This window comes from Triticum dicoccoides, chromosome 6B (genome assembly GCF_002162155.2).
Source record: "Triticum dicoccoides isolate Atlit2015 ecotype Zavitan chromosome 6B, WEW_v2.0, whole genome shotgun sequence".
In the NCBI taxonomy this organism is placed as follows: Eukaryota; Viridiplantae; Streptophyta; class Magnoliopsida; order Poales; family Poaceae; genus Triticum; species Triticum dicoccoides.
In genome coordinates, this window is record NC_041391.1 from 166,581,052 (window position 1) to 166,594,060 (window position 13,009).

General features: G+C 46.0%; 1 protein-coding gene across 1 annotated transcript in view; it reads right to left on the bottom strand.

The window, feature by feature from the left end:
* LOC119323136 overlaps positions 1 to 12,903 on the bottom strand; it is a 19,759-nt gene extending 6,856 nt beyond the window's left edge. Inside the window, exons 1-4 of the mRNA XM_037596715.1 lie at positions 12,540 to 12,903; positions 11,688 to 11,784; positions 10,851 to 10,931; positions 10,560 to 10,771 (exon numbers count right to left, since the gene is read on the bottom strand). Coding sequence (XP_037452612.1) covers positions 10,560 to 10,771; positions 10,851 to 10,931; positions 11,688 to 11,784; positions 12,540 to 12,598 — 449 coding nt within the window. The 5' untranslated portion in view covers positions 12,599 to 12,903. The remainder of the gene's footprint in view (positions 1 to 10,559; positions 10,772 to 10,850; positions 10,932 to 11,687; positions 11,785 to 12,539) is intronic.
* Between the last annotated feature and the right edge of the window lie 106 nt (positions 12,904 to 13,009).

Below are 13,009 nucleotides of genomic sequence, written 5' to 3' on the forward strand. Positions count from 1 at the left end.
CGCGGCCACCGCACAGGCCCGCGGAGCCCATCCCCGGCCCGCTCTGCGCCGCGATGGCCCCGGATCCGCCCGAGCGAGCGCTGCCCGGCTCCCCGAGCCCTTCTCCCGTCAGCCCCGCCGCCGCCATGCCCCGACCTCGCCTCCCGTCGTCGTTCCCTGCTCCGGCGGGTCACCGGAGTCAGTCCCCGCCGAGATCGTGGCCGCCGCCTCCGCCAGGTAGCGCCTCCCCGTCTCCCCTCTCCTCTGGCCTTCTCTCCCTCTCACGATCCCTCTCTCCCTCCCACTCTGCAGGAAGCCATGGAGCTCCGCCCGTCGTCAGTGGTCCTCGCCGTCGCCGGGAACGGGTTCCCCACCACCGGATCTGGCGGATCCCGATCGTCCCTCGCCTTCCCTGCGGTTCCCCTCTCGCCGTCGACCTCCATGCCTCGCCGCCGGAGTCCTCAGCGCCGCCGCGCCTGCTGCCTCCCCTGCTTCCCGTCGAACCGATCCAGCCCAGCTCCAGATTCGCAGGCCTCAAGGCCCAGCCGCATCGCCCCCAGGCCCAGCGCCCCTTCCGGTCGGCCCAGCTTCCAGCAAGGCCAAGTCGCGCTAGATCCGGCCTGCTTCGACCTCCTCCACCGACCGGCCCATGAGGCCTGGTGAGCAGCCCCGCCCCTGTGCACTGTTGGCCCCAACTGCAGATTCAGCCCGCATACGTTTTTTTCCAGATCTGCGAATTTAGCCTTTTAACCAGTGATTTACCTGTTTTACAGAAAACCCCCTAGATTTCATGCATATAAAAACTCACAAATGGTGCATCGGATTAAAATAATTCATATATGTAAAATGCTCAGAAAATTGTGTAGATTAATAATATGCCACCTTCATCTATGTTAAAAATATTTAACATGCTGTTTGTGTTTATTTTGCATAATGCCATGTTAAAATGCTTTAATTCATAACTAAATAACCGTAGCTCGGTTTTAATTAAACTTTATATGTAAATGGGGTGGAAAATGCCTAGTTTAACATGGTTCACTTTATGTTGTTGTTTAACAACATTAAAATTGTGTTTAGGGCAGAACAGTACCGAATCTAAAATATGCATATGGGGATTTTCCGGAATTGTTGTTTGTTACTTCCGGCCTCATTTAAATTTGCCTAGATAGGTAGTTTCATTATGCTTTACCTCTTGCCATGTTTAATAACATTTAATATTGTTGAGTACCTAAACGAAAGAGAACTAAATAAGTCATGTGGTGTTTCGTCAATATGCAACTCGTTGCATATTGAGCTCCACTTAATTTGTAGTATTGTGTGTTGAAGTTTGCCATGCCATGCCTCTTTAAACCGGACATGCATCATACTTGATTGTGCATCATGTCATGATTATGCTTGTGTGTTTACCATGTTGTTTGTTTCTTTCCGGTGTTGCTTCTTAGTTCCGGTAACGTTGCGTTTGTGAGGATTCGTTCGACTACGTTGGTTCGTCTACTTCATGGACTCGTTCTTCTTCCTTGCGGGATTTCAAGCAAGATGACCGCTACCCTGGATTTCACTACTATCATTGCTATGCTAGTTTCTTCGTTCTATCGCTATGCTGCTTTACCTATCTTTTGCTCATCAAGCCTCCCAAATGCCATGAACCTCTAACCTTTGACACCCTTCCTAGCAAACCGTTGCTTGGCTATGTTACCACTTTGCTCAGCCCTCTTATAGCGTTGCTAGTTGCAGGTTAAGTTGAAGATTTCTCCATGGTGGACATGATTTTGGTTGGGATATCACAATATCTCTTATATTATTAATGCATCTATATACTGGGTAAAGGGTGGAAGGCTCAGCCTTATGCCTGGTGTTTTGTTCCACTCTTGCCGCCCTAGTTTCCGTCATAACAGTGTTATGTTCCTGGATTTTGCGTTCCTTACGCGGTCGGGTGATTTATGGGACCCCCTTGAGAGTTCGCTTTGAATAAAACTCCTCCAGCAAGGCCCAACATTGATTTTACCATTTGCCTCACCACCACCTATATTTCCCTTGGGAGTAATTAACCCAAGGGTCATCTTTATTACAGCCCCCCCCCCGGGCCAGTGCTTGTCTAAGTGTTGGTCCGAACCAGAGCCACTTGCAGCGCCACCTCGGGGAAACTCGAGGGCTGGTTTTAGTTGTACGTAGTGTTCATCCGGTGTTGCCCTGAGAACGAGATATGTGCAGCTCCTATCGGGATTGTCGGCGCATCGGGCGGTCTTGCTGGTCTTGTTTTACCATTGTCGAAATGTCTTGTAAACCGGGATTCCGAGTCTGATCGGGTCTTCCTGGGAGAAGGTCTATTCCTTCGTTGATCGCGAGAGCTTGTCATGGGCTAAGTTGGGACACCCCTGCAGGGTATAATCTTTCGAAAGCCGTGCCTACGGTTATAGGCAGATGGGAATTTGTTAATGTTTGGTTGTAGATAACTTGACACCAGATCCGAATTAAAACGCATCAACCGTGTGTGTAGCCGTGATGGTCTCTTTTCGGCGGAGTCCGGGAAGTGAACACGGTCTTTGGGTTATGTTTGACGTAAGTAGGAGTTCAGGATCACTTCTTGATCATTGCTAGCTTCACGACCGTTCCGCTTGCTCTCTTCTCGCTCTTATTTGCGTATGTTAGCCACCATACTTGCTTAGTCGCTGCTGCAACCTCACCACTTTACCCCTTCCTTTCCCTTTAAGCTTTGCTAGTCTTGATACCCATGGTAATGGGATTGCTGAGTCCTCGTAGCTCACAGATTACTACAACAACAGTTGCAGGTACAGGTTCATGCGATGATCATGACGCGAGAGCGATGGTTTACTTGTTTTGGAGTTCTTCTTCTGCTTCTTCTTCGATCAGGGGATAGGTTCCAGGTCGGCAGCCTGGGCTAGCAGGGTGGATGTCGTTGAGTTTTTGTTTGTGTTTCATCCGTAGTCGGATGTTGCTCTTATGTATTGTGATGTTGTATTCGTGTGGCATTGTATGCCTCTTGTATGTATCCCCATCTATTATGTAATGTTGATGTAATGATATCCACCTTGCAAAAGCGTTTCAATATGCGGGTCTATCCTTGGTGGGACCTTCGAGTTCCTTTTGGATAGGGTCGCATATTGGGCGTGACAAGTTGGTAATCAGAGCCTCGACTGACCATAGGAGCCCCCTTGATTGTTGGCCGTTGTTGAGTCTAGAAGAAAACTATTTTGAGTCTTAGGATTATATATATCGGAGAGTAGGATTCTCTTTACTCCTCAGCCCCCTTCGTCGCTCTGGTGAGGTCTCCTGACATAGATGTTTTGAATTTCCTCTCCTCAAATTTCACTAAAAAATTTTTTAGGATCACGCGAATATCTTGGAATCGTTCCTATTGTTTTGTGACGAGAACATTGTTCTTGGTGCCTCCTGTCTATTATGTGGCATTGACCCGGGGAGTTGAGCTCCGAGGTGTTGTCGTCACAATTTTATCATTGCAGTTCTGGAATACCTGAGTTTTGCCGACATCGAAAATCTCTTTTATGCAGTTGTTGGTGAGATAACCTCGACGTCACCCAGTACTGGGGAGTTCGGAAGTATTGCCATAGCTCGTATAACGGATGCTTTTCGAAGGTTGAGGTACACGATTTCCGAAGGTTTCTTGGTTATGTGTTGACGGATGGATACAGCTTGGATGTAGGTATTGTTAGTTTGGGTGAGATATATTGCTTCCCCTGTATCCCCAACACCAGATTGCATAACCAGAAAGTTTCGGGAGTTTATAGGTGGGAATTCAAGTAGCTCCTAGAATATCTTTCCGACAGATGCATGATATGGATTTGGGTAAATCTCTATCATATGTTTGTTCCGGCTTATTCTGCAAGCAAATCCTTTGTTTTGTTTTAATTGTGGTATTCGAGTTGCTTCGAAGTCAAGTGTTGATTCCATACTTTTCAAGTGGTGTTCTCATATTTATATGGGAGTACTAAGCCTTCTTGATCATTGAGATTGTCATGTCAATTCTTTCCAACCGGTGTGCTTCTCTTTAAGTGGACCCGATCATTTTCAACATCCGCAAAATCAACTCTAAGTTTTCTCAACGGTGTTTGTTCCATTTTCCCCAAGTTGCCTTTGTTTTCCCCGCCCTCCCACCCTTTTCTTCAAGGACTCAGATTTCTTAACCAAGTATCCTTTTATTCATGTGAAGTCTCTTCACTCTTTTCAATCAATGTTCTTATCCGGTGATTTCCCATGTAGATGCTCAACAGTTTCAAGTTCATCAATCTTCATCCTCGTATTCTTTTGTGGTGGATCCAATTCAAGCTTTCGGTGTTGATCATATCCTTTTCCTCGTTTCAAATGTTTTTCCACGTCGGTGCACCTCTTAATTGTTCACCTCTCTCTATTCTTATCCGGAGTGCTGAAGATATCTCAGAAGATTCGTGCTTCCATTCTCTATCTGTTCAAGTTATTTTGAGTTGTTATCTCATTCAAGCTATTTAATTCAACCGGTGCAATCTCTCTTTAAAATCATTTCCAACGGTGTTTTCTTTTAGTGGGCCCTAACTCACAGGTCTTTTCCCAGGATCTTACCTGACTCTTCTAATTATTCCGGAGCCATTCCTAATTCTTTTCGAGTTTGACGTAAGAATGAATTTCATCAGTCAAATCGTTTCCAAGGCCGTTTTCAAATTCTTTTCATCTTTGGCTAAACCTTTTTCTTTTAATCCTTCTGGAGTGTCTCAACAATTCATGGTGGTGTTTCTCCTCGTTATTCTCGGATTTTGAAGACCGAAGAAGAGTTTTCCTTCAAATCTTATCCGTTCTCTCAAAGACTCGTGATTCTAGCTTCATGCTATCCTCATAATTGTTTTGATTGTGACAATTCTTTTCTTACCATCCAGAGCATTTCATGAGTTGTTTCCATTTCTTTCCTCCGAAGGCCATCATGTCATAATTCTTCATTCTCAGCGTGTAGCTATCATTCTCCAAATCTTACCGGTGCATCGTTTAAATAACCTCTAATCAGCTCATGATCTCTTCGTTCTCTTGTATCAAATTCCCTCAAGTATCTTCATTCGTTCTCTAATTTTTACCGGTGATTTACCCCTCTACTTCTTTCATTTTCTATTCTTACGGTGGTTCGTTCAACATTTCACTTCCTTCGTTATCATATCAATTCAATTTGTTGTTTCCAAATCCTACTGGTGGTTTCATCAATACCTTCTCAAGTTTACGCTATATCCCTCTTAATCCTTTCTACGAGAATAAGTAGTATGCCAAATCCGTTGCTTGTCATCAATTTAAATTGGTGAAGGATAGGCATGACATAATTCTTATTCTTGTTTCATCCAAGTGAATAATTCCTTCTTCCGGAGATTGTTCATGATGAAGTAATTCTCGGTTCTAGTATTCATCTTTTCTTTCCGAAGTTCCAAGTTCTCTCGGTTATATCATCGCAAAGCTCCATCTAAATCATTGCAAGGCTTCACCTTGTGTTTCCAACTTCTCTTTCTTTCTATCATCCTTTCATTACCGGAGTTCTTCATGGAGGCTCTACATGGTGGTTCATCAAGGATTCTTTTCATTCTTCAATTGTTCTTCAAGATTTCTCTCGAATCTATGATCTGCCAAGTTATACTCAAAAATAAACATGGTGCTCAACACATGTCTTGTTTTGAGGAGTTCAAGTATTCTTCTTTTGCATTTCGAAGTGCAATTCCTTCTACCTTATCTCTTGAGGTGGTGTTATGTCAGTCTTGACAATTTGAATTCGTGTTTCATGATTCACATGTTGTCAAGAATGAGATATTTTAAAAACCATCATTTTTCTCTTCGATCATGAGGTATTTTAAATCCATCAATCTCTTTGTTGGAGTTATCTTGGGTTATATTTCACCTAAAGCCTTCCCTAAGGAATATTTCTATTATGGTGCTTATCAATGATCCAAGTTTTCTCCTATCCTCTCGGCGAAAGCAGTTTTCATCTCTTCTTTGATCTCAAACAATCAATTGTTTCTGTTAGTGGCGGGTTGTCACCTCATCATTTTGAGAAGTTTCCCATAAGCCCACTACAAACTTGTGTTTTTCGTTGTTGATTTTCCAACAACTTCGTTCAATCCTTCTTTGCAAGGATGCTTTCCAAGTTCATTTGTGGCAGAAGATTTCATTTTCTTCTCCGTCCCTTTTATCCCAACAATCTAGCTTCTATTCTTTAGTTTCGGAGGCAGCGTGTTGTTGATCTCATCAAGTATCATCCCTTCTTCTCAAGTTCATGCTCTATTCCTTCCATGTTCAACCGGAGTGCTGCCCAAATTATATCAATCTTATTCCTTCTCCATCTAGTTTTAACCGGAGTGGTTTCAATATCTATCTTATCACTAAACCTACAAGGTTCTCGAATGTTCCTTGTTCCTCTTTTCTAACGGAGTGTTTTCAACTTTGTTCATCTTTGTTATTTTCTTTCTTCATTTTGCTCAACCTCTCAAGATTCGTGGTTTCACTCATTGGTCGAAGAAGCAACTTAGTTTTACCTCTTCTCTTCCTTTCTGTTTTCCCTCCGGTGCCATCCTAGATCTCGGGACGAGATCCTCTCATAATGGTGGAGTGTTGTAACGCCCCGGATGCAACTTTTCATATTCGTAACTCCAACTCTTGCCTTTTCCGGAGATGCTATATGCTATTTCCTCCGTGGTTGGGTTTTTGTCTGTTGTTTTGCATTTTGTTCTTGTTATGCATCTCGTCTCATGTCATCATCTGCGCTTCATCTGCATTTCATCCGCATGTTTTTCAAAACTTGCATCCGTTCGTGTTCCGCCGGTTCTCTCCGTTGTCCGTTCTGAGCCCGACCACACTCGCACGCGCCCGCGGCACCTCCGAAATATTATTTTATAAGTGGCATAAAAATGTTCTCGGAATGGGTTGCAACTTGTCGTGCGGTCTTATTATAGTGTAGACAGGCCGCGTGCCAAGTTTCGTCGCATTCGGAGTCCATTTGATAGCCCAACCGTTAAATGTATAGTGGTACCGTTGCCGGTACTTTCATCGGACGTTTCGATCTCCGAGACTGCTGCCGGGTTGCACTTCTCTTCTCTCCCCTCAAGCCTAGCCCATCTAAACACAGCCCATCAACCTCTCCTAGGCCTGTCTAACCTCCCCCTCGATCGAATCCGTCGGATCGCGATCGGAGGGCTTCGAAAACCCCCCTAAACCCAAACCCTAGCTTTTACCCTATATATAGACCCCCTCATGCCATTTTGGGCATCTCCTAGCCCTTCCCCTACCTCCTAGCCGCATCTTCCTCAAATTCCGCGCCGGCCCTCTTCCCCGCCGCCACTTGTCGCCCCCTCCTCGCCTGCACCGCCGCTCTCCACCTCACGGGCGCCACTTGGCGTGTAGCCATTGGCTGCGCCGCCACCTGAGGCGTCGCCCCGGCCAACCGGGCGCCGCCACGTCGCCTCCCCCACCTCCACGTCGCCTCCCTAGCACGCGGCCACCGCATAGGCCCGCGGAGCCCATCCCCGGCCCGCTCTGGGCCGCGATGGCCCCGAATCTGCCCGAGCGAGCGCTGCCCAGCTCCCCGAGCCCTTCTCCCGTCAGCCCCGCCGCCGCCATGCCCCGACCTTGCCTCCCGTCGTCGTTCCCTGCTCCGGCGGGTCACCGGAGTCAGTCCCCGCCGGAGATCGTGGCCGCCGCCTCCGCCAGGTAGCGCCTCCCCGTCTCCCCTCTCCTCTGGCCTTCTCTCCTTCTCACGATCTCTCTCTCCCTCCCACTCTGCGGGAAGCCATGGAGCTCCGCCCGTCGTCGGTGGTCCTCGCCGTCGCCGGGAACGGGTTCCCCACCACCGGATCTGGCGGATCCCGGTCGTCCCTCGCCTTCCCCGCGGTTCCCCTCTCGCCGTCGACCTCCATGCCTCGCCGCCGGAGTCCTCAGCGCCTGCTGCCTCCCCTGCTTCCCGTCGAACCGATCCAGCCCAGCTCCAGATTCGCAGGCCTCAAGGCCCAGCCGCATCGCCCCCAGGCCCAGTGCCCCTTCCGGCCGGCCCAGCTTCCAGCAAGGCCCAGTCGCGCCAGATCCGGCCTGCTTCGACCTCCTCCACCGACCGGCCCATGAGGCCTGGTGAGCAGCCCCGCCCCTGTGCACTGTTGGCCCCAACTGCAGATTCAGCCCGCATACTTTTTTTTTAGATCTGCGAATTTAGCCTTTTAACCAGTGATTTACCTGTTTGACAGAAAACCCCCTAGATTTCATGCATATAAAAACTCACAAATGGTGCATCGGATTAAAATAATTCATATATGTAAAATGCTCAAAAAATTGTGTAGATTAATAATATGCCACTTTCATCTATGTTAAAAATGTTTAACATGCTGTTTGCGTTTATTTTGCATAATGCCATGTTAAAATGCTTTAATTCATAACTAAATAACCGTAGCTCAGTTTTAATTAAATTTATATGTAAATGGGGTGGAAAAATGCCTAGTTTAACATGGTTCACTTTATGTTGCTGTTTAACAACATTAAAATTGTGTTTAGGGCAGAACAGTACCGAATCTAAAATATGCATATGGGGATTTTCCAGAATTGTTGTTTGTTACTTCCGGCCTCATTTAAATTTGCCTAGATAGGTAGTTTCATTATGCTTTACCTCTTGCCATGTTTAATAACATTTAATATTGTTGAGTACCTAAACGAAAGAGAACTAAATAAGTCATGTGGTGTTTCGTCAATATGCAACTCGTTGCATATTGAGCTCCACTTAATTTGTAGTATTGTGTGTTGCAGTTTGCCATGCCATGCCTCTTTAAACCGGACATGCATCATACTTGATTATGCATCATGTCATGATTATGCTTGTGTGTTTACCATGTTGTTTGTTTCTTTCCGGTGTTGCTTCTTAGTTCCGGTAACGTTGCGTTTGTGAGGATTCGTTCGACTACGTTGGTTCGTCTACTTAATGGACTCGTTCTTCTTCCTTGCGGGATTTCAGGCAAGATGACCGCTACCCTGGATTTCACTACTATCATTGCTATGCTAGTTGCTTCGTTCTATCGCTATGCTGCGTTACCTATCTTTTGCTCATCAAGCCTCCCAAATGTCATGAACCTCTAACCTTTGACACCCTTCCTAGCAAACCGTTGCTTGGCTATGTTACCGCTTTGCTCAGCCCTCTTATAGTGTTGCTAGTTGCAGGTTAAGTTGAAGATTTCTCCATGGTGGACATGATTTTGGTTGGGATATCACAATATCTCTTATATTATTAATGCATCTATATACTTGATAAAGGGTGGAAGGCTCGGCCTTATGCCTGGTGTTTTGTTCCACTCTTGCCGCCCTAGTTTCCGTCATAACGGTGTTATGTTTCCGGATTTTGTGTTCCTTACGCGGTCGGGTGATTTATGGGACCCCCTTGACAGTTCGTTTTGAATAAAACTCCTCCAGCAAGGCCCAACATTGATTTTACCATTTGCCTCACCACCACCTATATTTCCCTTGGGAGTAATTAACCCAAGGGTCATCTTTATTACAGCCCCCCCGGGCCAGTGCTTGTCTAAGTGTTGGTCCGAACCAGAGCCACTTGCAGCGCCACCTCGGGAAAACTCGAGGGATGGTTTTAGTTGTACGTAGTGTTCATCCGGTGTTGCCCTGAGAACGAGATATGTGCAGCTCCTATCGGGATTGTCGGCGCATCGGGCGGTCTTGCTGGTCTTGTTTTACCATTGTCGAAATGTCTTGTAAACTGGGATTCCGAGTCTGATTGGGTCTTCCTGGGAGAAGGTCTATTCCTTCGTTGATCGCGAGAGCTTGTCATGGGCTAAGTTGGGACACCCCTGCAGGGTATAATCTTTCGAAAGCCGTGCCTGCGGTTATAGGCAGATGGGAATTTGTTAATGTCCGATTGTAGATAACTTGACACCAGATCCGAATTAAAACGCACCAGCCGTGTGTGTGCCGTGATGGTCTCTTTTCGACGGAGTCCGGAAAGTGAACACGGTCTTTGGGTTATGTTTGACGTAACTAGGAGTTCAGGATCACTTCTTGATCATTGCTAGCTTCACGACCGTTTCGCTTGCTCTCTTCTCGCTCTTATTTGCGTATGTTAGCCACCATACTTGCTTAGTCGCTGCTGCAACCTCACCACTTTACCCCTTCCTTTTCCTTTAAGCTTTGCTAGTCTTGATACCCATGGTAATGGGATTGCTGAGTCCTCGTGGCTCACAGATTACTACAACAACAGTTGCAGGTACAGGTTCATGCGATGATCATGACGCGAGAGCGATGGTTTACTTGTTTTGGAGTTCTTCTTCTGCTTCTTCTTCGATCAGGGGATAGGTTCCAGGTCGGCAGCCTGGGCTAGCAGGGTGGATGTCGTTGAGTTTCTGTTTGTGTTTCATCCGTAGTCGGATGTTGCTCTTATGTATTGTGATGTTGTATTCGTGTGGCATTGTATGCCTCTTGTATGTATCCCCATCTATTATGTAATGTTGATGTAATGATATCCACCTTGCAAAAGAGTTTCAATATGCGGGTCTATCCTTGGTGGGACCTTCGAGTTCCTTTTGGATAGGGTCGCATATTGGGCGTGACACTGTACCTACTTGAGCTGGCCCCTCCTCCTCTTAGAGAGGAGAACAATCTGGTAGTTAAGCATCTTCCAGGCGCCATCCTTGAAGGAGAGCTCGACGATGTCCTTCCTAGTGCTGGCCACATCGCCAGCTAGGCAACATTGCTTCTCCGCATTCAGGAGTGACTCGATCGCCATGTCGATGCTGTTGCCCTCCTGCCGCAGCACAAACGACCATCGTGACACCTGCGGTAATAGCACATCAGATCGGAAAACCTAGGCACAGGGACGATAACATGTGAAGCAAAGCAGATCAGCGTGTTACCTCGTGTAAAGGTTCTGTCACACATACATGGATTTCTTTATACAATTGAAACTCTTGTTTTTTAGGTGCGGTGGCAATTCTCTGAAAAGATCCATTATACAAAAAGTTAGATATTTCAATGTGAGGTTACAAAAAGAAAAGGAATACAGTGGGTCCCTGTACGCCTAAGTATCTACATACATCTAAATAAATTCATATACCCGGTGAAGTGTGTAAGGCTGAACCAAAATGTAGAACAAAGGAGGCTGCTCGATCGAGTATTTTCCAAGCCCAATTCATACCAACAATGTTTAATGGGGTTTTGTAGTTCTGAAATTGGTCACAGCCATCTTCAATCAGGAGAAGCACCAAAATTAATTAAAGAAAACTTGCACATGTATTAGTACTATGAGTAACTCTACTAATTGCTAGCAACCTCTGAGATTATCCTAACAAAATCTCACCGAAGCAATCCGTTTAACTCGCATAGAGAAGAACCGTCGTTTCAGTGATGCTACTAGCTGGAAACTAATACAGAATTCAGTTTGCATGCATTTACTAATCAACATCTCTACGTATCTACACGAAATGCGCCATGGAGAAAAGCAGCTAGCTACACATGTATAGATCAACCGAAGGTTCCAAAGAGTAAGCCAGCAGTATTAGCAGCTCCCAGTAAACAGCAGGCTATTTGATTAGTAATATAGTTAATTAATCAGTGTCTGAGATTAGAGCTAATGTATTGTCCGTCTACAGTCTATACAGGTAGGGAATGCAAGATGAAACATGTGCTTCACCAGATAATCTAATGTGTTAGCATAAAGTTAAATAAATGATAATTAAGCATTAATTTCTCACCCAGCTGTTAGAAGAGTTGGCATTCCAATTACGATCCAGAGATATACTACCTTCACTAATTATCAGGTGGCAAAGAATTCCAAGTGCCTGAGCCCAGCTGTAGGATAATAGACAACAGATAAAGATGATTAATTACAGTTTACAGCACAAGAAATCACAAGCAAAGACCTGGCGAATGATAAAACATTTAAATTTAGATTGAATAAGGATCTAAATTCAATTAAAGATGACATACACATCCCAGTCATTTAGCCATTACTTAATCATGTATACTGACATACATATTCAGATCATGGTAAGTCAAAACTACATGGATCATCAGCCAACTCATCAAGGTCCTGAACCTTGGTATGAGTAACAAAAACAACATGCCATGTTTCAGTAAAAATACAACTGAGCAGAGTATCGATTCTCAGTATAACCCACTGAATTTAGTTTGTCAATTAGGATAGCTTCAGTTACTTCAAAGAAGATCCCAGTGCCTAAGCTACAAAATTGAAAACAAAGAACCTGTCATACACCCATTTCACTATATACACAAAGAATTGTAGACTTATGCATGCATTAAGTAGGTGAAAGTATGAGCAGCAGAGGTCACTTGTGAGAGATTAAGCAGTAAAGGCGAAGCATATGAGGCATACAACGAGTCTGTGTATAGCATTTGTTCAAGAATACTATCCTGTTTATTCCATTAGACAGGAATATCATGATGTTTAACAGACCATAGGCATCAGTGCAACACATGAACGCTCCCTAGAAGTCAAAGCGCCTGATGGCTTTCAATCTGCATCTTAAAGTGGAGGAGCTGGGCGGGTGGATGAGAGGGGGAGAGGTGGTGAGGAGTGGAGGTACCAGATCGAAACATGGACGAAATGAAATGGAGACGGCGGCTCAGATCTACAGCTTGGCATCGCCGGAACCCACGGCCGGAAGCCGTGGCAGTCCCCCGCCACCGCATCCGCCGACGACGACGCCGCGGCGGCTGCCCAAACACGGGCCACCAAGCCGGCGGGAGGGCTGGCCCTGCGACGAGGAGGGATCCGGTGCTGGGAGCACGGGTCTGTGCCAAGGTCCTGGCCTCCTCATCGCCCCCGTTTTTTCGAGTGGCCACTGTCTGTGGTGGTGCGGTCATATGAGGATGGCGCTGCTGGGCGGGGGAGCAGCGGCGGTACCGGCGGCAGCGCCCCTTCGGGAGATGCAAGAGGAAATAAGACTACTGTATAGTGTGCCGCTACTGTATAGAAAAAGAGCAGTAATTTAACAACCATAGGAAGGCACCGACCACAATTTTGTCAGGCTACTGTATAGTGTGCATTGTTCTG